General features: G+C 49.6%; 1 protein-coding gene across 4 annotated transcripts; it reads right to left on the bottom strand.

Moving 5' to 3' along the window:
- Positions 1-169: 169 nt before the first annotated feature.
- LAMP1 (lysosomal associated membrane protein 1) lies at positions 170-25,968 on the bottom strand. 4 transcript variants are annotated; one of them, XR_010109698.1, is made up of 10 exons: positions 21,426-25,968; positions 15,233-15,354; positions 11,997-12,216; positions 10,990-11,148; positions 3,862-4,049; positions 3,048-3,173; positions 2,046-2,112; positions 1,788-1,958; positions 819-1,235; positions 170-769 (listed from the first exon to the last, which is right to left on the bottom strand). XR_010109698.1 is itself a non-coding variant. In XM_034937047.3 (9 exons), the coding sequence occupies exons 1-9, from the start codon at positions 21,484-21,486 to the stop codon at positions 1,096-1,098; spliced, it is 1,254 nt and encodes a 417-aa protein (XP_034792938.1). In that variant the 5' UTR covers positions 21,487-25,968; the 3' UTR covers positions 170-1,095. The 4 variants fall into 4 exon arrangements, 2 of the variants coding, with proteins under 2 accessions (XP_034792938.1, XP_034792939.1); XR_010109699.1 differs by lacking the exon at positions 10,990-11,148; XM_034937047.3 differs by having other exon boundaries at positions 170-1,235.
- Positions 25,969-27,074: the final 1,106 nt, after the last annotated feature.

The following is a 27,074-nucleotide window of genomic DNA, read 5'->3' as shown; positions in this document are numbered from 1 at the left end:
ACTCGGGCCACTCCCAACACCATTCCCTACGTCCGGCACCAAGACCACCCTCACCCCCCGTTTCCCTGACACCCTTCTCTCTGCACCGAGACCACCTTCAACCCCGTTTCCCTGACACCCTTCTCTCATGAGCTCCCATTTTAGCTGACAAAAGGACAAGGCCCACCCAAAAAAGAAAGAGGCTTTTTATTACATTGTTACAGGCAATGCATGGCGTGAGCTGCTCCTGTGTACAACCCCCAGGCCACGGCGAGACATCAGAACGCACCGATCTCACACTGTACACAGCGCAGAACAGGATCACCCCGAATGTCAACAGAAGACCAAAAATCACTTTACAAAAAAAAATAAAAACACCCATTTTTATATTTAAAAAAGTGCCAGCCCTTGAGCTGCAGACATTAGAGACGCCCAAGGACGTGCCGCCACTGGAACGAGGCCGCCAGCCGCGTGTGGCCCGTCCTGGCCTTTAAAGCTGAACTGAAGCGCTCCAGACACTCATCTCTGGAGTTCCTCTGTCTTAGGATTTTCCCTCTCTACTGTTGTAATGTGTGAGCATGTCAGCCTCACGACCAGTGACCTTCATGCGTCCTACGTGTGACGGCCAGAGGCTTTCCCTTTGTAAGGCTTAAATCTGAGTGCAGTAAAGAATGAAGAAACCAAACACCAGAACCCTAAAGTCAAATGATGTGGAGCCAATTTAGAGCGGCACCCCACCCCTCGGAGAGAGCAGCACCCCACCCCCTCAGAGAGAGCAGCACCCCCACCCCTCAGAGAGAGCGGCATCCCCACCCCCTCAGAGACAGCGGCACCCCCACCCCCTCAGAGACAGCGGCACCCCCACCCTCAAAATCCTACTTTGGTAAATATTAATGTTTAACCAGTTAGCAAAATATTTAACCCAGTTAGCAAAATTAACACCGTCATTTCGATAGTTACTCTGTTGTGCATAGTAAATGCTGCAAGATGAACTTCACATTGGATGAAGCAGATTTGAGAAACGTTTGCCAGAAAGTGTGCCTCCCCTTCGACAGGACCCTAAGCCCAGAGAAAGGAACAGAGGCCCCTGCAGCTGCTGTGCCTGCGTGCACCAGGCTAGATAGTCTGGTAGCCGGCGTGACTCCTCTTCCTGCCGACGAGGTAGGCGATGAGGACGATGAGGACCAGCCCCGCCAGGGCACCACCCACAGCGATGGGGATCAGCATGTTGTTCTCGTCCAGCAGACACTCCTCCACTGCCAAGACAGACGGATGGTGTCAGGGCTCTGCTCACACAGGGGCCTGCAAACAGGCCTCTCTCCCCACCACTCCCCCACATCAGCCAAAAGGCAAAGAGGAACCCTGGCGGAAGGTTCCAGCTCTAGCTGGAATTGTCACTTGGGGAAGCCGCTGCAGAGACTGGTGCTCTCTGCACGGCGAGGAAACCACACGTCTCTCCCCCGTCTGGAATCAGGGGCTGTGGCCGGACAGCTGTGCTGCGTCCAGGGCCTCTGTGCACATCAGATGACAGTGCTGTATTCAACGTTCATGGGAGAAGCGCCACCACTGCTTCTTAAAATGATTCCCTTACTCTCAAATGGTACCAGGGGCTCCCAGCTGAGAGACACGCTGGGCCTCTCTAAAGCAGGGGGAGTTACCTCTAGAATCTCAGACCGGGAAGAAGAAACAGCTCCTTGCAGAGGAACAGGGGCGTCGCCCCAGCCCACACAGAAGCGACTAAACGTCCACAGGCGGAGTCTGAAGCACGTCCTCCACACCCCGCGACAGCTGCCCTCGGTGACACTCACCAGAGCCAAACTGGCCACCTTCCACCTTGAAAGCCTGGACCCACACTTTGAATATATTGACTGAAAACGCCTTCGTGACACGGACGTGCTCCTCGGCGTTGCACTTGTAGGAATTGCCGACGGTGGCCTGCAGCGCTCGCAGGGAGCCGTTGGCAGCTTTAAAGGCAGGGTCTGCAACACACACAGAGGTCTAATGGCTCCAGAATACCCTGGGGGCGCGGGCGGGGGCGGGGGCTCGCAGAGATTGTGGGTTCTCACCTCTGGCGTCAGGAAGAATTGTATTCAACTGGATTCCTTGTAGGAAAAACCGGCTAGAACTTGCATTCTTAAAAAGAAAAATGATCTTTAATCATGGAGCAGATTCATAGAAAGATGATCTTTAACCCCAGTAGATTCACACATTTATCATCAAAGGTGAATGGTCATTGGGTAATAAACCTGACTTCCTACATTTCTAGTATTAGAACAAAACTGCAAAAGATCTTGTCTATAAAAGGCGTTGTGTATCTCTGGGGAATGAAAATTTTAGTTAGTTCCTTCCAGACCCTTCTCTGAGAGTCTTGCTCTGTCACCCAGGCTGGAGTGCAGTGGAGTGATCATGGCTCATCGCAACCTTAACTCCTGGGCTCAAGTGATCCTCCCACCTCAGCCTCCCAAGTAGCTGGGACCACAGGTGTGCGCCACTACGCCCAGCTAACTCGTTTTATTATTTGCAGAAACGGAGCCTCCCTGTGCTGCCCAGGCTGGTCCTTCCAGACCTCTTGAGAGTCAGAGTCTCTGGAAAACGGGGACTGCAGGAGCTATCACGGCACAGGAAAGCATGATTTGGAAAGCTAAAATTATAAGAAACTGAGCTGTTAATTCATTTGCACAGCGATTTAAAAAGACTGACAAGTGACAATTATATGCTTCATGTCTTATGTTGCTAACTACACAGGAGTCCTCCCAGGCAGAAATGCCACCACGGAACCACAGGGCAGCAGCATCTGAAGCCAGAAGGCCGCACGGCCTGCATCCCCTCCCCTGCAGCCACTCCAACTGTGGGCACAGCAGCCCCGCCCACATCATCTGCTGCATCTATGAATGGAATGGAAAAGGGGGAGGGGAACCAAGGAACTAAAAAGCCCAGGATAAAGGGAAGGCAGAAAAAAGTGAGGCCGCCTCCTTCCTAACGCTGCCTCCCATGAGCAGACTCAGGGCACAAAAAGACGTGGTGGAGACACAGTGGGCGCCCCCAGGGAGGCGCCGCCCCAGCCTCACCATCCCGAACAGGAAGAGCAGGACAGTGCTGCCCTCGCTGTGCAGCTCCAGAGTCACCAGGTGGGCGCCGCAGCTCCCGCTGGCCGAGGTCTTGTTGGGGTTGATGTTGAGAAGCCTTGTCACTGTCTGCATAAGACAAGCAAGCAAGTCACCACCCTAGCTCAGGTCCTCCACACTCTCGAAAAGACAAACAGTCCTGAAACTGTGAATTCAAGGCCACATTTGTTTTAACCAAAACCAGAAGGAAAACACTGAAAGACCACACTAGTGCAGATTTCGGGATCCCAAGATGACTCTCCCTGCCCCCGTGACAGCTGCTCTTGGAGTGCAGCGTCCCCGCCTGGAGGGCACCCAGCAGCACCACCTCCCCCTGCAGCAGTCAGCCCTGCAAACTCACCCCACGGCACGCAAGTCGACCCCCACAACCCCACAGCCTGTCACTACTAGGGGAGAAAAACTATTTCAAAAGAAAACTATAAAAATGTAACACTTAAATGTTTCCATGATAAATATGTAAAGAAAACTTAGGTTCTATCAGGGGCCAAGTTGTAGGCTCTGTGGGCCACACTGCCCAATAGGCCATGCTGGGACACCAGCCTTGGATGATGGAACCAGCAGGACGGCTGTGATCCTACAAAACGGACTCACTGACACAGACGCCAGCTCTTGTCCTCTAGGGTCACGTCCTGCAAGCTGAGCTCCCATCCTGACTTAACAGCATGACGTGCAGAGACGCATGTTCTCAGTGCACAGGGAGCAGAGGCCCCAGCCCTACCGTGCCGTCCCCCTCTCCCAGGTGAGGCCCCAGCCGTACCGTGTTGTCCTTCCTCTCATAGGTGAGGTTCAGCTGCAGCCCCATGCTGGCCAGCAGGCAGGTCCCGTTGGTGCCGCTCACGTTGTACTTGTCCACAGAGGGGCTCTCGGGCACGGGTGAGGGCGAGGGGCTGGGTGGCGCAGGGGGCGCTGTGGTTGGGGAAGGCCTGTCTTGTTCACAGCGTGTCTCTGCAGGTGCAGTGGAGGGAGATTCAGGTCTGGGTTTCTCATAACCATCAGCAGTTACAGAAAGATCCAAACTCAGAAACAAAACTACATCTGTGGACTCTGGCGTCCTTGGTGACTATTTTCTCAGTCTCCCAAGGTGGCTCTCGCTAATGCCCTTCTAGACGCGCAGGACAGAGCTGGGTCCTGCAGACGGCTCAGGGCGGTAGGCACAGGCCCGTGGGGCACCCTCAGCCTCCACCTCCCACTACCCAGGACGGTTCTGCCTGGGCAGCAGGCACCGCCCACCACACCCCAAGCCCCGTGGCTGGACAGGGGCCACTGTGCCACCCTCTTCCTAAAGTGAGGGTGAGAAAGCCTTGAACGCTGTCACGAAGGAGTGGACGCAGGAAGCTGCGCTGCGTGGCCGGCCACCTCACCCCATGGGAAACAGTGACGCCTCAGACACTGCTCCCTGAGCTGTCGGGTGAGCGCCAGGATCGTGCTGGAAACACTACCCAGAGGAAAACAGAGGGTCTGCAGCACACACAGACCGGCCAGGTGGGACGCAGAGCAGCCAAGGAGGCCCTCTGGCAGGACAGGGGTCAGGCAGTCTCCATGAGGACCCCACGTGTGAGCAGAGACTCAAAGGCGGGCAAGGCTAGCCAGCTGTGTTGGGTCTTCATTTGGGGAGGGGGCTGTGGGGGATGGGCAAGCATCCTCACGAGGGAGAAGGCAGTGAGTGTGGGTGCGTCTGAAATCCCCAGACAAGAGGGCACAGTTCAGGGAATCCGTGGGGGTGGGGGGGCACATGGCACCCCTGGGGAATGCCCAGCAGTCTGAATGTGACTCTGTCCCTCAGCAATTCACCCACCAAGATGTTCACAACACAAATTTATATTCAAAGTCAAGGCAGACTGAACCCTAGGTAGAGCTCTACCGAGTCTTCTGTGGCCAACACTCTCACTAACACACCACCAGCCTCGAAATCAGGTTCTTTCTTTTACCACCTTGTTTCTGTGGATACTCAAGAATAATATTTATATACTTTCCACCCAATTCGATCCTTTCCACATCTCTGCTAGGCTGAGTCACCACGCGTGAGCCCCACATATCCAGGGTGGGCAACCCTGCAGGGAATCTGCCACTCATAACTCCATCAGTCACCTGCTGCTTCCGCTTCCATCTCAACATTCAGTGGCCAATTCCCACCTTCATATCCCATCTACTCAGGGCAGGAAAGAGACAGGAAACGTCGCCTATGACTGCACCCCAGCGGGTTCTGAGACACACACAGGAGTGCCCCCGCACCCCGGTGTAAAAGCCCCTTCAGGACAGAGCACAAGATGGCAGAGAGGAGCTGCAGTAACCACACCAAGCTCTGAAGTGAGAGGCACTGACGGCCACTGGGAGCCGTCCCAACCTGGGATGTGCTCAGGGACCCTTGCTCACTGCCCTTGGCGAAGCTGCAGGTTGACCAGTCCTTTCCAAAACAGCTTCACTTGCTGGGCGCAGTGGCTCATGCCTGTAATTCCAGGGCTTTGAGAGGCCAAGGAAGGAGGACTGCTTGAGCCCAGGAGTTCAAGGCCAGCCTGGGCAACATAGGGAGACCCCCATCTCCACAAAGTTTTTTTAAAAAATGAGCCAGGCATGGTGGCATGCACCTTAGTCCTGGCTACTCAGAAGGCTGACTCGGGAGGGTCACTGGAGCCTAGGAGGCTGAGGCTGCAGTGAGCAGTTATTGTGCCACTGCACTCCAGCCTGGGAGACCCTGTCTCAAAAAAAAAAAAAAAAAAAAGCAGCTTCACGGTTCCTTTATAAAATGTTACAGACCACGGTTAAACAGGCAAAAGTTAAATGTGCAAAACCCAATCAAAACCGGCCAGTCTTGTCCAAATTCTAGTCTAGATGGCCACACGACGCACAGAAAGAGTGTAACCTATGCTGCTTTGACAACTGTGTTTCACCTGTGATCCATGTGGCTCATTCATTTCCCACCCTGTTTCTGTAGAGTGGTCACAAGAAGCTGGAAACACAAATAAAACATCATCAGGTCTAACCACCAGTTTAAAAAACTGGAACTTGAGAAATAAGTGTGGATAAAATGCCCTCTTCCTTCTACCTGAATTACAAACGCAAACCCACACTCTCCTTCCCTGAATGCGTACTAAATACCAAAGTCCTTCCTGCTGAGGGCAGAGGACAGTGACGGAGAGCTCATCATGGAACGCACTGGAGAGTGCCCTGCGCTGCCCGGGGGGAGATGGTGGCACAGGAGCCTCTGGGGAGACCTGAGGGTCCACTGTCACACCTCCTCCAGCCCCCTCCAGAGAGCAGCACACAGCCGGGCCTTTCCAAAGCTCATGTGCTCTGAAGGCCCCTCCTCCTCTCCCGGCAACAGCAGATACTCACATCAACCTGCAAGCTGCAATTCAGACCCTCAAGGGTGTCTGTGAGGATGAGATTGGTTTGCACCCAGGTTCCCGACTCATAGCTCCCACAGCCTCTTACAGTTTTTTGTGACAATGCTGGGTGTGTCAGGCCTCTGACCTTCTCCTGCCCCTTTCACCTGTCCCGAGGGACTCTCATCCTCTCCGCCTTTCTGATGGTAGGTCTTTTTTTTTTTTTTTTTGAGACAGAGTCTCAGTTGCTCTGCCACCCAGGCTAGAGTGCAGTGGCGCCATCTCAGCTCACTGCAACCTCCACCTCCAATGTTTTACCATCGATTCCTTCCATTTAAGCTAGGAGTCAGACTCTGTTCCTAGGAATAAAAAAAAAAATGCTGCAGCTGGGCGCGGTGGCTCACGCCTGTAATCCCAGCACTTTGGGAGGCCGAGGCGGGTGGATCACGAGGTCAGGAGATCGAGACCATCCTGGCTAACACGGTGAAACCCCGTCTCTACTAAAAATACAAAAAATTAGCCAGGCATGGTGGCGGGCGCCTGCAGTCCCACCTACTTGGGAGGCTGAGGCAGGAGAATGGCGTGAACCCAGGAGGCGGAGCTTGCAGTGAGCCGAGATCACGCCATTGCACTCCAGCCTGGGGTGACAGAGCAGGACTCTGCCTCAAAAAAAAAAAAAAAAAAAAAATTATGCCAAATTGGGTGGGAGATGAGACATGGTGACCTCCATTTTCAACTCCTAACAGGAGTCAGGCAGTCCTCTGATTCATTCAACAAGCGTGCACCTATCAGACCCTGAGGATAAAAGACGAAGACACCCCACTCCTCCCGGTGAACTCAAAAACCCAAAAGCCTGGCTGAGCCTCACGTAGATCTGCTAACCCCATATGGGCCTGGGCTGGAAATCCGGTTTGGATGGATATCTGGCTGACTCCAGCCTCACGCAGAGCTGCACTCAGACCCTCTGGAGTGATAGTCATCTGGCCTACTTTGTTTTTTTGTTTTTGAGATGGAATCTCACTCTGTCAGCCAGGCTGGAGTGCAGTAGCATGATCTCAGCTCACTGCAACCTCCACCTCTCGGGTTCAAGCAATTCTCCTGCCTCAGCCTCCTGAGTAGGGGGGACTACAGGCACCTGCCAGCACATCCAGCTAATTTTTATATTTTTAGTAGAGACGGGTTTTCGCCATGTTGGCCAGGCTGGTCTCGAATTCCTGACCTGAGGTGATCCACCCACCTCGAGTTCCCAAAGTGCTGGGATTACAGGACTGAGCCACCACGCCCAGCCACATGTGCCCTACTTTGAAGATGCTCAGGAAGGAAGGTACAAAACCAACAGGAAAGTCCATTCAAAGGTGGCTTGTGCTTCATTTCCTTTTAAAATAAAATCTACGAGGTCCCCAAGCGTTTTTAGATAAGATGATGTATTGAAAGGCAAGATGGGCCGGGCACGGTGGCTCACATCTATAATCCCAGCACTTTGGGAGGTCAGGAGCTCAAGACCAGCCTGGCCAACATGGTGCAACGCCCCCCCTCTACTAAAAATATAAAAATTAACCAGACGTGGTGATGTGCACCTGTAATCCCAGCTACTCAGGAGGCTGAGGGAGGAGAATCGCTTGAACCCGGGAGGCAGAGGTTGCAGTGAGCCGAGATGGCACCACCGCACTCCAGCCTGGGCAACAGAGCAAGACTCCGTCTCAAAAAAAAAAAAAAAAAAAAAAGACAAGATACATGAGGCTTTCTGGTGAAGCGCCACCCAGGCAGGAAGCCCAGCCTCCAGGACGCCGCGCCCCAGGCACACGGGCATCTCCACACTGGTTCCCTCCAGGAGGCCACGCCCCAGGCACACTGGCATCTCCACACTGACTCCCTCTAGGAGGCCACGCCCCAGGCACACTGGCATCTCCACACTGGCTGCCTCCAGGAGGGGCAAGTGGCCAGGGCTGGGCTGTCGGGCCTTTTTCCATTTGGAATCACATGCGTGTTCTCCATTAAAAAAGGAACCAACGTCCAGGATCTGGACACAGAGGAAGGCTGTACATGCGCAGCAGCAGAGAATACACAGAAACCTAAGACTGCTCTAAAAAACAGTCTATCTTAAAAGTAATTATTAACCTGAAGAAACAGGTTTCTCAAAAGAACCTAGCAAGCTTCTCCGGACCTGTGAAGCCTTATTTTTCGTCTGGAGAATCCTGCCACCCGTCTTAGGGCACTCAACATCCTTGCTGACCTCCACCTAGCAGCCCCTCACTTCCAGGCAGGAGTGAGTGAGCGGTCATGCCATGCGCACCCCTCGGTCACAGAGTGACATGGAGAGGAGACACGTTCTGCAACCGTGTCCAGGCCTAGCCAGTAGGGAGTCCCCGGACAAGGTCAGCATCCAATTCTCTCTCATTTCCCAAGCTCTGACAGAGAGTGCCTGCCCTTCCTTTTCCTCTTCAAGCCACACTGATGCAGCCCAGAGGTAGCCAGCTAGGTGTGGAGCCCAGATAATTTGGAAATTGATAACCGTGAACACTAGTCACCCCCATGTGTTACGCTAACTCCCACTTGGTAGGGAGCACTGCCCCTAGCTGAAGTTATCTTTAGCTCTGGCTGAGGTGTGTCTGAGAGCATGAACACACCTAGACAGCCTGCCAGGCGTCCGTCCTCAGACACACGCGGCCCATGTGAGAGGACTCTAGCCCGCTCTTCCTGATGAAGCAGACACGACTCCAGGCTCCGTGTGAACAGAGGCTGCACCAGGAAAGTGGCTGTCACCACGGCCCCCCGGGGCCCTGTGTTGAGGATTAAAGGCAGCAGCACCTACAGAGGACCCAGCTCCTGTGTTTCCTTCCAAGCCTCCCCTATGGGAGCCCACGTGGCCCCATCAAGTCCCAGTCACACCCGGGGTTTCCAAGTTGGGCTCCTTTTCACCCACTCACCAGGGAAGGCAAAGTCTGCCGCAAAGCTACAGACAGTAAATATTTCAGACTTTGTGGGCCGTGGCTCTCTGTCAAGACAACACAGCCCTGCCACTGTTAATACAAAAGCAGCCACAGATAATGTGTAAATAAATGAGTGTGGCTGTGTTCCAAGAAAATTTAACTTATGGACACTGAATTTTACATAATCTTTATGTGTCAAGAAATATTCGTTTTCTGATTTTTGGTATGTTACATTTATAAATCGAAAAGCCGTTCTTAGCTCATGGGCTGTATGGAAATTGGAGGTGGGCAAGACCGGCCCAGCACCATGGGGTGCCGACCTGCAAGAGTACCTGCTCCTCGGGGAGGAGTGAGACGGACGATCCTCCTATGGAGCCCAGCAGTCACTCCTCAGCCTTTAAGCAAGACTGCTGAGGAATGTTGCAAACCAAAGGTCTCCACAGTAGCTCTCAAGATTAGAGAAGGCTGTGATGTCTCCATATATTTCTAGCAGCCAGGAAAGCCCACCCTAAGGGATGTCTCCATACATATTTCTATCAGCCGGGAAAGCTCACCCTAAGGCAAATCACAGGCCCTCACGCTTCAGCAAAATGACAACAACCTATGACCTGGACTGTGAGGCTCGGGAGAGAAGCTCCTCAAAAGTAACAGGATTTACCAGGTGCTTGCTACTTAACTCTGTGCCAGATGCTGAGATACACATTTTGCATACATTTCTCTTTTAATTCCAACAACCTTTGAAGACAGGCTTTTAATCTCATGCCACATGCAAAGAAAATGAGAGGTAAACTACCCTGCTCAAGATCACAGGGCTAGGAGGTGGCCTGGACCCTGCCTGACCCCGGAGCCCGGCGGCTGGGTTAGCAGGTACATCATCGCAGCCCTGACCTCCTCAGAGAGGCAGCGTTGGTCTTTCTGCACCTGTCCCTAAGCTGGCCGGCCAGAGCTGGGTGGAGATAAGACTATGTCTCTGTGTGAAGGCAACTGCCTCAAACTGCAAGAGATCTGTGACCCTGGTCCCATCATCTCTGCCCCAGTAGAAGCACAAAGGTTTCAACTGCTTTGCCCTTCTGACATTTTCAAGTAATAATTGTATATGTTTACCATGTGTGTCAGGATGTTTTGAAATACACCTACATGTGTGACAGCTAAAATCAAACACTTACTTTTTTATGGTGAGAAGAGTTAAAATCTACTTAGCAATATTCAAGCCAGAATACATTATTAACTGTAGTCACATGCTGTACAAGAACTAATTCCTCCTGTCTTCCATTCTATCTTCTGATCAACTTCACCCCCTAGCCCCTGGTGACCACCATTCTCTCTACCCGCCCCCCCCGAGTCCCACTTCTTTAGCTCCCACGGGAGTGAGACCACACAACATCTGTCTCTGTCCCGGGATATTTCACTTCAATCTTCCACCCTTTTTAATCAACATGTGTCTACCCTCATCTACAAGTCACCTGCCCTAGGAAGAAGGATGAGAACGTTCTGCAGAGACGTCGCTGGCTGTGTGCACACGCGTTCCAGGCAGAGCCCAGCACCAGGACACAGAGGAGTGAGGTTACCCGCAGCCACTGCAGCCCAGCTACCCAACCACTAGCACCAGAGGGCCAAGGGTCAGCGTCCTACCTCCCCTGCTGAAGCTGCTGTTGGAAAGGTACGCCTGGATGGTGGCATCATGGAGCGTTACGGTCACGTTGTTCATGTGGACCTGGGTGCCACTAACACATCTGTATTTTTTATCTATATCTGCCCTGATGTCAGTTATAGATTCCACAGTCTTGATTTCTAGATTAAAAAAAAAAAATCACAATTGCAAACTACTTGCAGTACTTAGTTTATGTGTTTTTTATTTTAGCCCTGATGTCAGTTATAGATTCCACAGTCTTGATTTCTAGATTTAAAAAAAAAAATCACAATTGCAAACTACTTATAGTACTTAGTTTACTTTATGTGTTTTTTATTTTTTTTTGAGACAAGAATCTCGCCCTGTCGCCCAGGCTGGAGCACAGTGGCGTGATCTCGGCTCACTGCAACCTCCGCCTTCTGGGTTCAGGGGATTCTCTTGCCTCAACCTCCTGAGTAGCTGGGACTACAGGCGCGCGCCACCACGCCCAGCTAATTTTTGTATTTTTAGTAGAGAGGGGGTTTCACCATGTTGATCAGGCTGGTCTCGGACTCCTGACCTCATGATCTGCCCACCTTGGCCTCCCAAAGTGCTGGGATTACAGGCGTGAGCCACTGCGCCTGGCTGCGTGTTTTTTATTTTTTAGAGACAGTCTCACTTGGTCGCCTAGGCTGGAGTGCAGTGGCACCATCTCGGCTCACTGCAACCTCTGCCTCCTGGGTTCAAGCGATTCTCCTGCCTCAGCCTCCCGAGTAGCTGGGATTACAGGTGCCCGCCACCACACCTGGCTAATTTTGGTATTTTTAGTAGAGACAGTGTTTCGCAATGTTGGCCCGGCTGGTCTCAAACTCCTGACCTCAAGTGATCTGTCTGCCTTAGCCTCCCAAAGTGCTAGGATTACAGGTGTGAGCCACCACACCCAGCCTGTACTTCTTAGGTAAAAGTAACTTTAGACAATCCTCCAACCCAATTTTCTATCACTTCATAATGGGCCCATTTTGGTTCTTACCTTTGGAGCTTGCATTGGGGAAAAGGTGTGTGTCTGACAAGTTATAAACAAAACTCATGAGCTGGACGCTGTAACGTGTTGCATTTCTCGTGAAATTGAGAGTGAGTGTATGTCCTCTTCCAAAAGCAATCACGAGACTGGGGTCAGAAGTGTTCTCTTTTCCACAGGAGCTGCGGTTGAGCACCACTGTGGCATCTGATGGCAGGTCAAAGGTCATGTTCTAGAATAAACACAATTAAATGTAACCCAATTGGGATGCAGGTTATTAAAAGTTCAAAGAAAGAGATTTTCTGTAAGTCTGGTATAAACTTATACTTCATTTCCAACTAAGATATCACTACTGAGGTACTCATTTTTAATATAAACCAAAAAAAGGTTAGTATTACATGTCAGTAAAAGACTGAAAAGTATTTCAGGTATAAGAGAAAGTTGGCTTAATAATTCATATAATCAAAACTTTGCAGCTGGGCATGGTGGCTCACACCTGTAATCCTAACACTCTGGGAGGCTGAGGTGGGGGGGATTGCTTGAGCCCAGGAGTTCAAGACCAGCCTGGGCAACATAGCAAGACCCCATCTCTACAAAAACAAAATAAACTAATCAGGCATGGTGGTGTCTGCCTGTTGTCCCAGCTACTCAGGAGGCTGAGGCAGGAGGATTGCTTGAGCCTAGGTTTGAGGCTGCAGTGAACTACGACTGCACCACTGCACTCCAGCCTGGGCAACAGAGCAAGACTCTGTCTCCAAACAAAACAAAACAACCCCATAAATTCATTTTCTGTTAATATAATTTATAACAGAATTTAAAGCGTCTTGAAGTTGAAACAATTCACACCAGCTTCAGGGTGAGATATATATTTGAGAAAAGCTATCACTACTTTTTTACTATAGAAATGTTCATTTAAATAATGTTTCTTTAAACAAAGAAGGTGTTTATAGCAGAAATGTTTAAATTTACTACTATAAGCAAAACGAGCAACTGGAAAACCACTTAATGTTCATCAAAGTAAACTAGATAGGTCAAATGAACTACAGTGAAGCAGTATACTAATGTGGGCCAAAAAACAACACGAAACTACACAAGGTGATAAAGACATGTTTTGTGAAATAACAAAGTGCATAACAGCATATAGGTGACCTCACTTGTGAAACATAATTTATAACAGAATATTTTAAAAATCCAACCACCAAAACCAAACATTAAAAAAGTGATGTAGAAATTAAATAAAAAGTGCTTGGAGACCAGGTACGCTGGGCCACGCCTGTAATCCCAGCACTTGGGGAGGCCGAGGTGGGCAGATCACCTGAGGTCAGGAGTTTGAGACCAGCCTGACCAACATGGAGAATCCCTGTCTCTACTAAAAATACAAAAATTAGCTGGGCGCATGCCTGTAATCCTAGCTACTTGGGAGGCTGAGGCAGAAGAATTGCTTGAACCCAAGAGGCAGAGGTTGTAGTGAGCCAAGAACGCGCCATTGTACTCCAGCCTGGGTGACAAGAGCAAAACTCTGCCTCAAAAAAAAAAAAAAAAAAAGTGCTTGGAGGCCAGGTACGGTAGCTCACACCTGTAATCCCAGCACTTTGGGAGGCCAAGGTGGGCAGATCACTTGAGGCCAGTAGTTTAAGACCAGCCTGGCCAACATAGCAAAACCCCGTCTCTACTAAAAATACAAATAATTAGCTGGCCATGGTGGCACGCACCTGATGTCCCACCTACTGAGGAGGCTGAGGCACGAGACTCACTCAAACCTGGGAGGTGGAGGACACAGTGAGCCGAGATCTTGGCACTGTACTCCAGCCACCTGGGGGACAGAGTGCGACTCTGTCTCAGAAAAAAGAAAAAAGGCTTTGACAAGTATTTATAATTTGAGACTGGATTTTTTTTTTTTTTTTTTGGAGATGGTCTCGCTCTGTCACCCAGGCTGGAGTGCAGTGGCAAGATCATAGCTCACTGCAGCCTCGACCTCACAGGCTCAAGCAATCCTCCCACCTCAGCCTCCCAAGTAGCTGGGACCACAGGCACACTCCACCATGTCTGGCTTTTTTTTTTTTTTTTTAAAAGAGATAAGATCTTACTATGTCTTGGATTTTAAAAATATTTTGTTATTCCAAAAGGCTTTAGTCATCCCAAAGAAACACAAAGCCATTTCAACAAAACCACTAAGGAACATTTTAATCAAACTAGTACAGTGTTTGCATTGCATGTCAACCAACAATTTATATACATTTCTTGCAGTATAACTCTCTAAATCAAAAAAGCCACATTCACAGAGCATGAAAAAGATTCAAGACAACTTACCAATTACTAATAGGGGAGTGTGTAACAAATTATGGTGAATTAACATAATAAAGTATTACATTATGATTATAAAAGACAATCACGAAGAAAACTAGAGCTGGGAGCGGTGGCTCACCCCTGTAATTCCAACACTTTGGGAGGCCAAGGCAGGCAGATCACTTGAGGTCAGGAGTTTGAGACCACCCTGGCCAACATGGTGAAACCCCGTCTCTACCAAAAATACAAAAATCAGCCAGGTGTGGTGGTGGGCACCTGTAGTCCCAGCTACTCAGGAGGCTAAGGCAGGAGAACTGCTTGAACCCAGGAGACGGAGGTTGTGGCGAGCTCAGATCGTACCACTGCACTCCAGCCTGGGCGACAAAGCAAGATTCTGTCTCAAAAAAAAAAAGAAAACTAGAAAAATGTTGATGATAGGCTGGGCGCGGTGGCTCACACCTGTAATCCCAGCACTTTGGGAGGCCGAGGCGGGTGGATCACGAGGTCAGGAGACTGAGACCATCGAGGCTAACACAGTGAAACCCCATCTCTACTAAAAATACAAAAAATTAGCTGTGCGTGGGGGCGAGCGCCTGTAGTCCCAGCTACTGGGGAGGCTGAGGCAGGAGAATGGCATGAACCCAGGAGGCGGAGCTTGCAGTGGGCAGAGATCGCGCCACTGCACTCCAGCCTGGGCGACAGAGCAAGACTCCGTCTCAAAAAAAAAAAGAAAAGAAAAATGTTCATGATGAACAGTGAGGTGCAGCACATATACAGGTTTGTTACTGTGCCTGTGGCTATGGCACATGACAGCGCAGGTTACTGACAACACCAGAAGGAGATATGCAGATAGGAAAAGCACCATGTTCAGATGGGGCCATTTTTCAAAGACTTGGTTGAAATGTTAAAAATCATCTTTCCACACACACAAGGGAAGCATGAAGTGCCCTGGTGTTTCCTACCTTAGGGCCACTCTTGGTGTCATAGTTCACTGAGAAGGAAGCAGAGAAGTTGGCCATTATGCACGCGGTCCCGTTGCCATTTTTCACCATAAACATTGCTGCTGACGCACAATGCACGAGGCCTGTCAATTCCAGGGAAGATGGAGACCATCAAAAACTGTCCAGAAAATACGACCGAGTATTCCCATTTTCCACAGCTGTAGCAGTGATGGCTTTTATTACAAGATTCCACTGTTTCTCTTTTTTTTTTTTGAGACGGAGTCTCACTGTCGCCAGGCTGGAGTGCAGTGGCGTGATCTCAGCTCACTGCAACCTCCACCTCCCAGGTTCAAGCAATTCTCCTGCCTCAGCCTCCCGAGTAGCTGGAACTGCAGGCATGTGCCACCAAACCCAGCTAATTTCTGTTTTTAGTAGCGACGGGGTTTTGCCACTTTGGCCAGGCTGGTCTTGAACTCCTGACCTCAGGTGATCCACCCACCTTGGCCTCCCAAAGTGTTGGGATTATAGGTGTCAGCCACTGCACCCAGCCTCCACTGTGTTCCTTAAATTCAATGAACAACCAGACACATGGATTACGCAGCCAGTTCACCTGGTGCCCTGTCCCTTGCGGATACTATTCTGGAATTGTTATCTCTAAGCCCATCTGATTGAGTTTGCCAACCTAGTCTACTTCTATTTAGTGCTTTATTTCAGAACACTTATCAGGAAGGCACAGGTCAATTTCTGCATCATCCTAGGCATACGCTGCTCCACCTTTCTCAGAGGATCTCTGTAAGACGTGGTGGTGCCTTTCTGAAGGCACAACTCACCCATCTGCAGAAATCCATGGGAGAGGCTGCAGGATCTTTCACTGTGGTCCTCACCTGCTACTTAACGTCTGGTCAGTTTTATTTCTCATGGACTCAAAGTGCTGAGCTCTTTGCCCAATTTCAGAAAGGTCCTCACAGCACTACACATCAGTGGAGTGGCTTCCCTTCCCCATCCTGAAGCAAAGGGACAGAATGGAAGCTCTATAGGTCTTTCCAGCTTGACAGTGGTCACTGCTAAATATTTCCTCACTGACTTACTCATACTCCACTTCCCTGATCAAGATGTTTGGCAACAAATGTAATCTGATCACTATGGTAGAGACACTGGTAATTGTACAAATTGCACGTTATTACACAGTTCTTTCATTACAGATTGGAAAACAGGTGTTTCTGCCTGTTCTAACGCCAAACACCTATCTGCCACCACTGGGATCCATGCAGAAATGACATGCTTTCACTTGTCTCTGCCACTACAAGTTCGTGCATGCCAGTCCAGTGAGCGCTCACCACCCAGGGGCTGATCTCACACTGCGTGAGCACAGCCTTCCAACCACACACACAACCGAGTCTCATCTGTCACTCTAAGTGTAAATGCAACTCAGGCACACTGTGAGGGCAGATATTGAAAGAGAGGATGCTTAGCTTTTCATTTAAAATCCTATTCCCTGGAAAAGTAATGGATTCCGATGAATCCGACTCATTTCAACCTTGGGTCTTTCACAAAGTAAAATCTTTAGAGCAACTATTCTTCAAGCCTAAAGCAAAGCATATAACCAGAAGTAGTCCCACCTATCTTCCCTTTGGTAAAGGAAATACCAAAATCTATGTCCATAAAGAAAAGGTGCTGCCGGGCACAGTGGCTCATGCCTGTAATCCCAGCACTTTGGTGGGAAGCTGAGGCAGGTGGATCACGAAGTCAGGAGTTCAAGACCAGCCTACCCAACATGGTGAAACCCCGTCTCTACTAAAAATACAAAAATTATCTGGGCAAGGTGGCGGGCGCCTGTAATCCCAGGTACTAGGGAGGCTGAGGCAGGAGAATCACTTGAACCAGGGAGGCCGAGATTGCAGTGAGTCGAGATTGCACCACTGCCCTCCAGCCTGGGTGACAAGAGCAAAACTCTGTTTCAAAAAAAAAAAAAGAAAAAGAAAAGGTGCTACACGACAATGAAACAAAGTAGGGCGTGCAAGGAAACCTCCAATCTACTGTCTGCTTTGCTTGGTTTTTCAAGCCACACTCTGCAACACTCAGGCAGGATCATACTAACGGCATTTCCAATGAATCTAGAGAATCTAGAGAAGATTCTACCACTTATTTTTGACATAGTAAAGGTTTCTAAAAACAGACAAAATATCCTCACTCTTGTGAGAGATCAGATGAGTGAACAGAAGCTACAGCAGACGCCAGCAAGGCAGAAGCAGTGGACAGGCAGACACAGCAGACGCCAGAGACTTAACACTGACTGGAGCTCAGCGTGGACAGGGCCACTGCCCACCCCGCCCTCAGCTGAGGAGTCACAGGGCCCACAGTCACCACTGACAACCCGGATGCCCACATGGGAGCAGCCATAGGCTGGCTTTTATTAAGCTGCCCTTTTATAAGTTTCCTCAAACACTTTTCACTGACCCGAAGCACTTCATTAGGAAATATTTCAAACTAAGTCATTTTTCAATTATACAATTTTTTTTTCACTTAGTAAATATGCTGAGGGTTTCAGCTTTTTTATTTTTATTTTTTAGAGACTGAGTCTCATTCTTGCCCAGGCTGGAGTGCAGTAGCCCTCCACCTCCCAGGTTCAAGCGATTCTCGTGCCTCAGCCTCCTGAGTAGCTGGGACTACAGGTTTGTACCACCATGTCTGGCTACTTTTTGTATTTTTAGTAGAGACGGGGTAGACAGGGTTTTGCCACGTTGGCCAGGCTGGTCTCCAACTCCTCGCCTCAAGTGATCCACCTGCCTCGGCCTCACAAAGTGCTGGGATTATGGGTGTAAGCCACCATGCCCAGCCAGGTCTCAGCTTTCAAAGGAAAACAAAGAAATATCATTTAAATAAATTTAAAGTAAGCTTTGGCAGCACAAGATGCCTGTATTACTCTGGAGAGACCCAGGAATTTTGAGTTATTAAAATAAACTTACCCTCAGAAGGCAATTTTGGTATAGAGGAAAATAAGAGCATCAGCACACAGAGCTTGAGGAGGAAATGTATGCATGCTAAGGGTCAGAAGTTTTTTTAAAAACCTCCACAACAGAGGCAATTGGGTAGAAAAAAAAAAAAAAAAAAAAAAGACAAAAAACCTCAAGTAAGTTACAATGTTTCCAGTAACCAGACAGGTGTCACAGCCCAACAGGACAGCCGTTGGCAGCATCTCCAAGGTGGGCACCCTGGCCTACTGGTGACTGCTATCTCCGGCAGTCCTGTACTCAGACACGAACAGGACCACTTCTCCAGGGATCACATAAAGGAGTAACTGTGGCTTCAAAATACCCCCACTTGGGAGAAATTCTGTTCTCTGAAACAAGTGCGGCTGTGGGAAGCATGCGTGCTTCTGAGTCACAGCCCTCAGTTCTTGGAGGTTCTTGCAGCACTTACTAGCTGTGCAACCATGGCCAGTAGCAGAGCCCAATCCCCAGTCTCTGCACCCGCGAGCAGGAGGAGAGAGTGCCAAGGCCTCAGGGCTGTCGGAGCAGCTGAGCATTTGGTGCCCGGCACTGACGCCAGCTTTGATGTCAGCTGTTATTAAACATCTGCACAGGCACAGAGGGTTCCCATCAAGTTCTTCAATCCTCAGTATCTGACACAAAACATCAAAAACTATCTCATTTAACAAGCACTTGGAATGCACTTACTTTGTGCCAGGTGCTGCTCTAAGCACATCCCAGTTATCATGACAACTCTTCATAGGGAGATTAAGGCATAGAGAGGTCAACTAACCCACCCAGGTCACACAGCTAGTGAGTGGCGGAGACCTAGATCTAGAAGGGGGTCTTCTGACTCACAGGACGTGCCACTTCTGAGCCACACTGCCTCTCCAGCACTTGATGACTGAGGGAATGGGCTTCCAATGAGGAAACACTGGCTGGGTGCAGTGGCTCATGCCTGTAATCTCAGCACTTTGGGAGGCTGAGGAAGCGGAGGACTGCTTGAGGTCAGGAGTTCCAGACCAGGCTGGTCAACACAGCAAGACTTTGTCTCTTAAAAAAAAAATTTAATTTTTTTGAATTAAAATAAATAAAAATTAAGAAATACTTGCTTTTGACATTAAAGATTACCATCTGAAGAAATGAGTAAAAAACTTCATTTTAAAAAATTAGGCCGGGCACAGCGGCTCATGCCTGTAATCCCAGCACTTTGGGAGGCTGAGGCAGGCGGATCACCTGAGGTCAAGAGTTTGAGACTAGCCTAGCTAGCATGGTGAAACCCGGTCTCTACTAAAAAAAATATACAAAAATTAGATGGGCATGGTGGTGCGTGCCTGTAGTCTCAGCTACTCGGGAGGCTGAGGCAGAAGAATTGCTCGAACCCAGGAGGCAGAAGTTGTAGTGAGCCGAGGTTGTGCCACTGCACTCCAGCCTGGGCACAGAGCAACTCCACCTCAAAAAAAAAAGTTAAGATTGTAAACATAAAAGATATAATGGAACAGATCTTAGAAGACTGATTACACAAGCAATATTCCAATCACAATATTAGGGAGTTATGGATTTTTTCTCTTCATTTTTAAAGTTAATTTTTTTTTTTTTTTGAGACGGAGTCTCCCTCAGTTGCCCAGGCTGGAGTGCAGTGGCTTGATCTCAGCTCACTGCAACCTCTGCTTCCCGGGTTCAAGCAATTCTTCTGCCTCAGCCTGCCAAGTAGCTGGGATTACAGGCGTGCGCCACCATGCCCAGCTAATTTTTGTATTTTTGTAGAGACTGGGTTTCGCCATATTGGCCAGGCTGGTCTCGAACTCCTGACCCCATGATCCATCCGCCTCGGCCACCCAAAGTGTTGGGATTAAAGGCGTGAGCCACTGCTCCCGGCCTGAAGTGAGTTTTTAAAACATGAAACAAAACATCAAAGTTATGAGGCTTGTGAGCATCTGTAACAAAGAACAATGCAGTTGCTGTGACATGACAAAACTTGTTTCTGCAACTCCTTTCATTAACTACACCTGACCTTGTCGCAGGAGCTGAGCAAGGCTTCAGGCTTACTATTGGAATAAGTTCATCTCTGTGGCTATTCAGGCAGTTCAAAGAATTCATTTTACACAACAGGCAAAACAAAAAAGGGAAGCCAAAATCCATTCACTCACAGTAACAGAGTTTTACAGCTGGATCGGACTGAGGGATTTAAAGAAGTCAAGGCAGATGTGTACAGGAGTGTATTTCTATATCTACTTAACTCACATACACTCCACCAGCTTGATTCTACATCACCTTTCAGATCCTGGCACTTAAGATAATCTTCTCATATTACGGGGGAGGGCGGCGGGGGGAGGAGGTGAGAGAATAGTGTTGGGGGGGGGCAATCCGGACTGTCTTAAAGAGACAGCACACATCCTCTTATTAAGACAATAAATGAGAACGAAATTCACTAGTCAATACAATATTGAGCACCTACTGCCCATCTGAGCTCTATAAACTGACAGAAGAGAAGGGTGCTTCCCCACGTGTTCCCGGGTCCCGCATTTCGGCCTACAGGAACGTCGCTCTTTAAACTACTTACTAGACATGAACATTGCCACCGTGAGTCTGACGCCAGGTTTCCCTCATCTTGTCTACTACGGAATCTTGTGAAATCCCAAAGATAACTTTAAAAATTATTTTAACATACATGTGAATTCACAACAACATAAATACACTCGCATCTCCTCCACACCGCTGAAAGAGGAGAAAGGTTCAAGTACAAAGGTGGGGAATGCTCGCGCCGGCTTCTCCCTGTCCTGGGTGAAATCCATGTTGGGAAGAGCTTGATCTAGGTCACCCACCCGGGAGCTGAGACCACAGACGTCCCTGCCACCTTCGGCGGCGCAGCCTCGTCTAGATCTCACCGCCTCAACTTGCCAGGAAACTTAACGACCTGAAAGCACCAGACCGCCGAGCAAGCCATCGGAAGTTCCCTTTCGCACTCAACACCACAGAAAAACTGAGTTCAGTGAGACAGACCTTAGAGGAGCCATGTCCTGGGATGAGACCTCCTGGTCCCCCAAGCACCTGCCATTGAGCTCCGCTCCGACCCTACGACCCCGAGAGAAACACCCGCCCGCGGGCAGAGCCGGCCGGGACTAGGAGCAGTGGGTGCGGGGCGACCCGCGGGACAACGACCCGGCAGTCCCCCGCCCTCAAGACCCAGGGACCTCGGCTCCGCCCGGTCCCGCCGCTCCCAGGCCCCGCCTCGACCCCCTCACCGAGCAGCAGCAACAGCAGTAGCAGCAGCAGGGGTCGCCGGGCGCTGCCGGGGGCCGCCATGGCGCGAGGCGGCCGGGTACGGTGCGGGGAGCGGGGGCGTGGGCGGCGGTTGGGCCGCGGACTGCCGGGCGCTGCGGCGGCGGGGCGCGGGCGCCAAGGGCTGGCGTTAGAGACAGCGGCGTTACCAGACGCAAGAGGCCCGGCCACTGCGACGCCGGCACGAAGAAGACCCCGCGGCCGGCAGCGCTTGTCACGTGAGCTGCGCCGCGCCCGGGCGTCACGTGATCCCGCGGGTCTCGCGAGAGCGCGCGCGTCGAGCGCCGGCGGCTCGGCTCCCCGCAGGTGCGGCAGCTTCCAGCACCGCGCGCCCCCTCACGCGTGATGCAGGTCGGCACGTGATCCGCAGCGGCACGTGACCCTGGACCCACGTGACCCGGCCTGGTCCGGGGGACTGGGGCCGAGCCGAGGTCCTGAAACGGGAAGTGGGCTGGGTTCGCGGAAAAGGAAGAGGAAGAGTAGTGGCGGGAGAAAGTGAGGAAAGAGGAAGCCCGCGAGGGGAGAAAGGGCAGACGGAGCGCGGACGCCCAGGCCTCCCTTCAGCCTGCGAGGCGTCCCAAACGCGGGCTCTTTATGGACAGGAGGGTGGTCTGGGTGGCAGCGCGGGTGACCGGCCGGGTGCGCGGCCAGGGATGGGCGAAGGGTTTGTCTTTTGGTGAGTGGGAAGCAAGTTCCTCACACAGGGAGGCCACTGTGCCCAAACTCTTGACTGGTTTTAGGAAGGAAATAAGGGATCTGAAATAGGTCAGTGCGGCCTTCCGCTGGTTAATCGCAGGCTGAGGGAAGACGGCACCAGGCTGCCCAAGGTGAAGGTGAAGGTGAAGGTGCGATGGCGATACTCTTTGGCTTACAGAAAGTTCCTGTCGAGCACTTTGTGGGTTTTTTTTTGTGTTTTTTTTGAGACGGAGTCTCGCTCTGTCGCCCAGGCTGGAGTGCAGTGGCGCGATCTCGGCTCGCTGTAACCTCCGCCTCCCGGGTTCAAGCGATTCTCTTGCCTCAGCCTCCCAAGTAGCTGGGATTACAGGCATGCGCCACCACGCCCGGCTGATTTTGTATGTTGAGTAGAGACGGGGTTTCACCAGTTGGCCAGGCTGGTCTCGAACTCCTGACCTCAAGCAATCCACCCGCCTCGGCCTCCCAAAGTGCTGAGATTACAGGCCTGAGCCACGGCGCCTGGCTCCTGCATTTTAGAAGTCTGAAGATGCTCTGTTTTTTGGCTTGTCATCATATAGGATTTATGGCCTTTTGTTAAAATACTATTTAATTAAGGCCCCTACGCTACTGCTTTGTATAAAGCACCCGTCGCATAAGTACCTACATCTTAGAAAAAGATTTAATCTTACATTTCAAAAGGCATCATAGCAACGGGGACTGGATGTGCACCTAGTTAATAGAGACAGCACTCAGCCAGATAAAGACAGGACCAGGCACTCACTATCAGTCCTCACCAGAGGACTGTGACCTTAAAAAGGGTGGGATTTGACCAATTCAACACTGGCATTTTGATAGACCCCACCTTGCTGTCACTTGTGCTTAGCACCCTGCATCTGCTGCCTAAGGATCTGCTCACATCAAAGACTTCCTTGGAAGACAATGACTTCTGTCTGGATCAGGCTGGAATACACTCCTTGTTCCCGTCATTGCTTTCCTTGGATTGATCCATTAACCCCTTTTCCTATCCTCTTTCTCTTGATGTCCAGTGTTACTTTGTTTGATGGGGAATGTTTAAACCATAGTGTTTGTATTTTAAGTACACTATGATGTATAGTTTGCAGTATTGACTGACACGTGGAGTGGCTTGAGCCTCTGCCCATGGCTCTACCAAGTTAACAAGTAGTACTGAAGGGAATTGTCTCGAGGCAACTCCTCGTAGCTCGTGGCTTTTATAATTGAAATAGCATCAATATATTCCCACCTTGTGGAAAGACATAAAGGTGTGTGGACCTGGTTATGTCTGACCTTGTGCTGTTCACAACATGCCTTGAGAGAGAAATACTTCTGAACTGAGGCCTCTCACACGATGGGTACAGCAAGTGCTAATAAACTTCTGCTTGTTTCTCCTGTTGCTCTGAATTTTGTTTTCAGGAGAATGTCTCAACTAATAAAGAGAGAAAGAAGAGAAATTATATTTTCTCCCCTGCAGTGGAATGAGACAATTACGCGAAGCTCTGGAGGTTTAAATTCAGGGACTCCTCTGATCCACTGCTTCTTAAGGAGGCTAGAAGTAGGGTTTAGAAAGTGGGAGAGGTGTTTGAACAAGCATACTGAATATTACAGTTTTGTGGTGCAAAACAAAAACCTGCTTAACAATGCAAAAACAGAATCTAATGCTGGGCAAAATCTTTGTTGAAGGAGGTTCAGAGGTGACATGATTCCCACACTGTGTCCTAAAGTGTGTATCAGAACGGAGGGAGGGCATTTATCAAAAAAAGGCTCAGAAACACGCATCTAGTTCAAACCATACATATCTGTTCTTTCCTTTCCTGCTGCTGCCCCATGCTCTGGCCATACTCATCTATCTACTTTACCTGTCTCCACTTCTTTGTGGTTACAATTATTTAGACAAAGTGATGCCCTACTCCCTCCCTCCCTTCTTTTCTTTTTCTTTTGTTCTTCTTTTTCTGATTCTTTCCTTTTTCTTTTCTTCCCCCTTCTTTCTTTTTTGTTTTGTTTTGTTTTGTGACAGGATTTCTCTCGGTCTCCCAGGCTGGAGTGCAGTGTTGGAATCAAGGCTCACTGCAGCCTCAAGCGGCCTTCCCACCTCAGCGTCCTAAGTAGATGGGACTACCGGTGCACACCATCACACCTGGCCAATTTTTTAAAAATTGGCTGGGATCACAGGCATGCACCACCATGCCCAGCTAATTTTTGTGTTTTTAGTAGAGACAGGGTTTCACTATGTTGTCCAGGCTGTTGAACTCCTGACCTCAAGTGATCCACCCTTCTTGGCTTCCCAAAGTGCTGGGAATACAGGCATGAGCCACCGCGCCTGACCTTTTTTTTTTTTTTTTCACTTTTTTATAGCTTTTCTTTGTTTTTTAAGTTAGGAATTTAGTGTGGAATATATTTCCCTGAAGACATTGTTAACCTAAAATAATCAAGAGTCAGAATCTACTTTAAAGAGAGATTATTCAAGCGCAAAGTTTGAGGACAGGCCGCCCAGGAAGCACAGATTCCAAAGAACAGAAGTCGGTGTTCTGAAATGTAGCAGTTTGGGATCATTTCTATAGATGAAGTTTAGGGAAACTTAACACAATTCCAGCATCTTTGTCTCTGAGGGTGAATGCACAGTTACTGTGCTCCGATTAGCCAAGGTGGTCTTTTCCTATTGGGAAAGGTATGTTTGGCGTTCCACACGGACTACGTCACGGGGTCGTCGTGCCATCTAGTCTGAGTTAGGACAGATGCACAGGACAATGAAGGAGGCGGCTGGTCCACAGCAAAGATCAGTAATGGGAAGCGGGGAAGTCTGGTCTCTGGTCTCTCCTAGTCATTTACAAAACAAGAACAAGAGGCTGTGTGGTCACCTGTCAGCCTAACCAGTCCAAGAAGCTGAAGTTGCAAACGTGCTGCATGACTCAGGCCACAGGGCCTAGCTTCCCCCTTGGCACAAGAAACAGGCTCCTGAAATTTTCTTCTGCAGTTTCTGCCACAAGAGTTCAGGTTTGGTAGCTGATACATGGGCTCAGTATTTGAAATAAAGTAGTGGTTGATAGGTAAAAATTGAGATAAGTAGTCTTTTTATAACAATTCTAAAGGATATTTTAAATAAAAGTAGAATAATATAATGATCCCCGCCTTGCCTACCACTATTACCCGCCTTTCAGTTACTACTTAAAAAATGTTTTTTAGAGGTAGGGTCTCACTGTGTTGCCCAGGCTGGGTTGCCCAACACTGCAGCCTCATCCTTCTGGGTGCAACTGAGCCATCCACCTCAGCCTCCCAGGCACCTCCAACTGCGGGCACGCACTGTCACACCTGGCTAATTTATTTTTACTTTTGTATAAAAGACAGGGTTTGCTATGTTGCTCAGGCTGGTTGTGAACTCCTGGGCTCAAGTGACCATCCCACCTCGGCCTCCCAAAATGCTGGGATTATAGATGGGAGCCACTATGTCCAGCCCAGTTACCAACATTACGGCTAAACTCACCTTGGGCATTTCTAGGTCACAGTTGGAATCCATGATTTCATCAAGAAGCCCTGGTTTGGGCCGGGCGCAGTGGCTCACACCTGTAATCCCAGCACTTGGGGAGGCTGAGGTGGGAGGATCCTGTGAAGACAGGAGTTTGAGACCAGCCTGGCCAACATGTTGAAACCCTGTCTCTACTAAAAATACAACAATTAGCGGGCTGTGTTGGCGTGCGCCTGTAATCCCAGCTACTCCAGAGGCTGAGACATGAGAATCACTTGAAACCTGGGAGGCAGAGGTTGCAGTGAGCTGAGATCATGCCATTGCACGCCAGCCTGGGCAACAGAGTGAGACTCTGTCTAAAAAAAAAAAAAAAAAAAAAAAAAAAAAAAAAAAAAAAAGCCCTGGTTTATTTTGATGAAAAATGGTCTTTAGAGATGTCAGAGTCAAAAATGTAGAGATGACTCTCCAAATTTAATGTTTTATTTGGGAAGAAAGCATTGCAATTCAGGTGTCAACTGCAAATAATGAGATTCAGAAAACCTGATTACCTATAGTGTGTATTTGAGTGCAGAGCTTGAGGATGGCCACCCGGGAAGGCACTGACTGCAGACAAATGGGGTCAGCGTTTCCAAGTGGAGAAGCTCAGGTTTCACTTACCAGGCAGAGACAGAAGCTCCAGCAGGATCACCACAGTTCTCATATGAGACCAGGGGCACACGCCGCAGCGGTTCCATTGGTTAGGGATCTCTGTATTTGAAGGAAGATTGCGTTATGACTCCATGAGGAGGGGTAGTGATCTGAGGGGGTCTTATCTCCGGTGCCATTTGGTCTTTATTGTTTACAGGGAAAAAGGCAGAAGTTGCAGCTGCGTGTGGCATGACCTATGCCGTATAGCCACATTTCCTTCAAGGCTCAGGATAATTCACAATTTCAAAGGCTTTATGTTTGATTCATTCAATTTCACAGGGGCATACACACAAACTGCGTGTCTTTGAAGAACAAAGAGAAGATTCGGGGTTCGATAAGAATGAGGAAGGTCTTGAGAGAAAGTTCCCTGCTGTTGGTAAAGCTCTGTCCGGGAGCTGGCAGGGTCCATGGGCGTGGGTGGCAGCAGGGGCGGGGAAGTTTGTCCTCTGGGGCTGTCGGGTGTCTCAGCAGCCATGGATGGAACTGGATTCAGGTTACAGCAGCAGTTTTCACTGCCAGGCTTGAAGAGAATTACATTTTGGAGCAACATTGTGTGTCCTGAGTGCTTTCTCCCCGGGCTCTTTGACTGTTTTAGTTGGGTGTGGCGAGAATGACCCAATTTCTCTGATCAACTTTCATCGAGATCACAATCTATTTTAGCAACTGGTTTGTCAAGCTTCTAGGTCTTTTCCATACACAGACCTAAGAAAGACAGAACATTTAAGAGAAAATTAGGACTTTATACTGGGATTTTCTATTCAAATGATAATTA

This window comes from Pan paniscus, chromosome 14 (genome assembly GCF_029289425.2).
Source record: "Pan paniscus chromosome 14, NHGRI_mPanPan1-v2.0_pri, whole genome shotgun sequence".
Classification (NCBI taxonomy): domain Eukaryota; kingdom Metazoa; phylum Chordata; class Mammalia; order Primates; family Hominidae; genus Pan; species Pan paniscus.
Note: the sequence above shows the minus strand (reverse complement) of the source record. Positions and strands in the feature narration are given on the sequence as shown.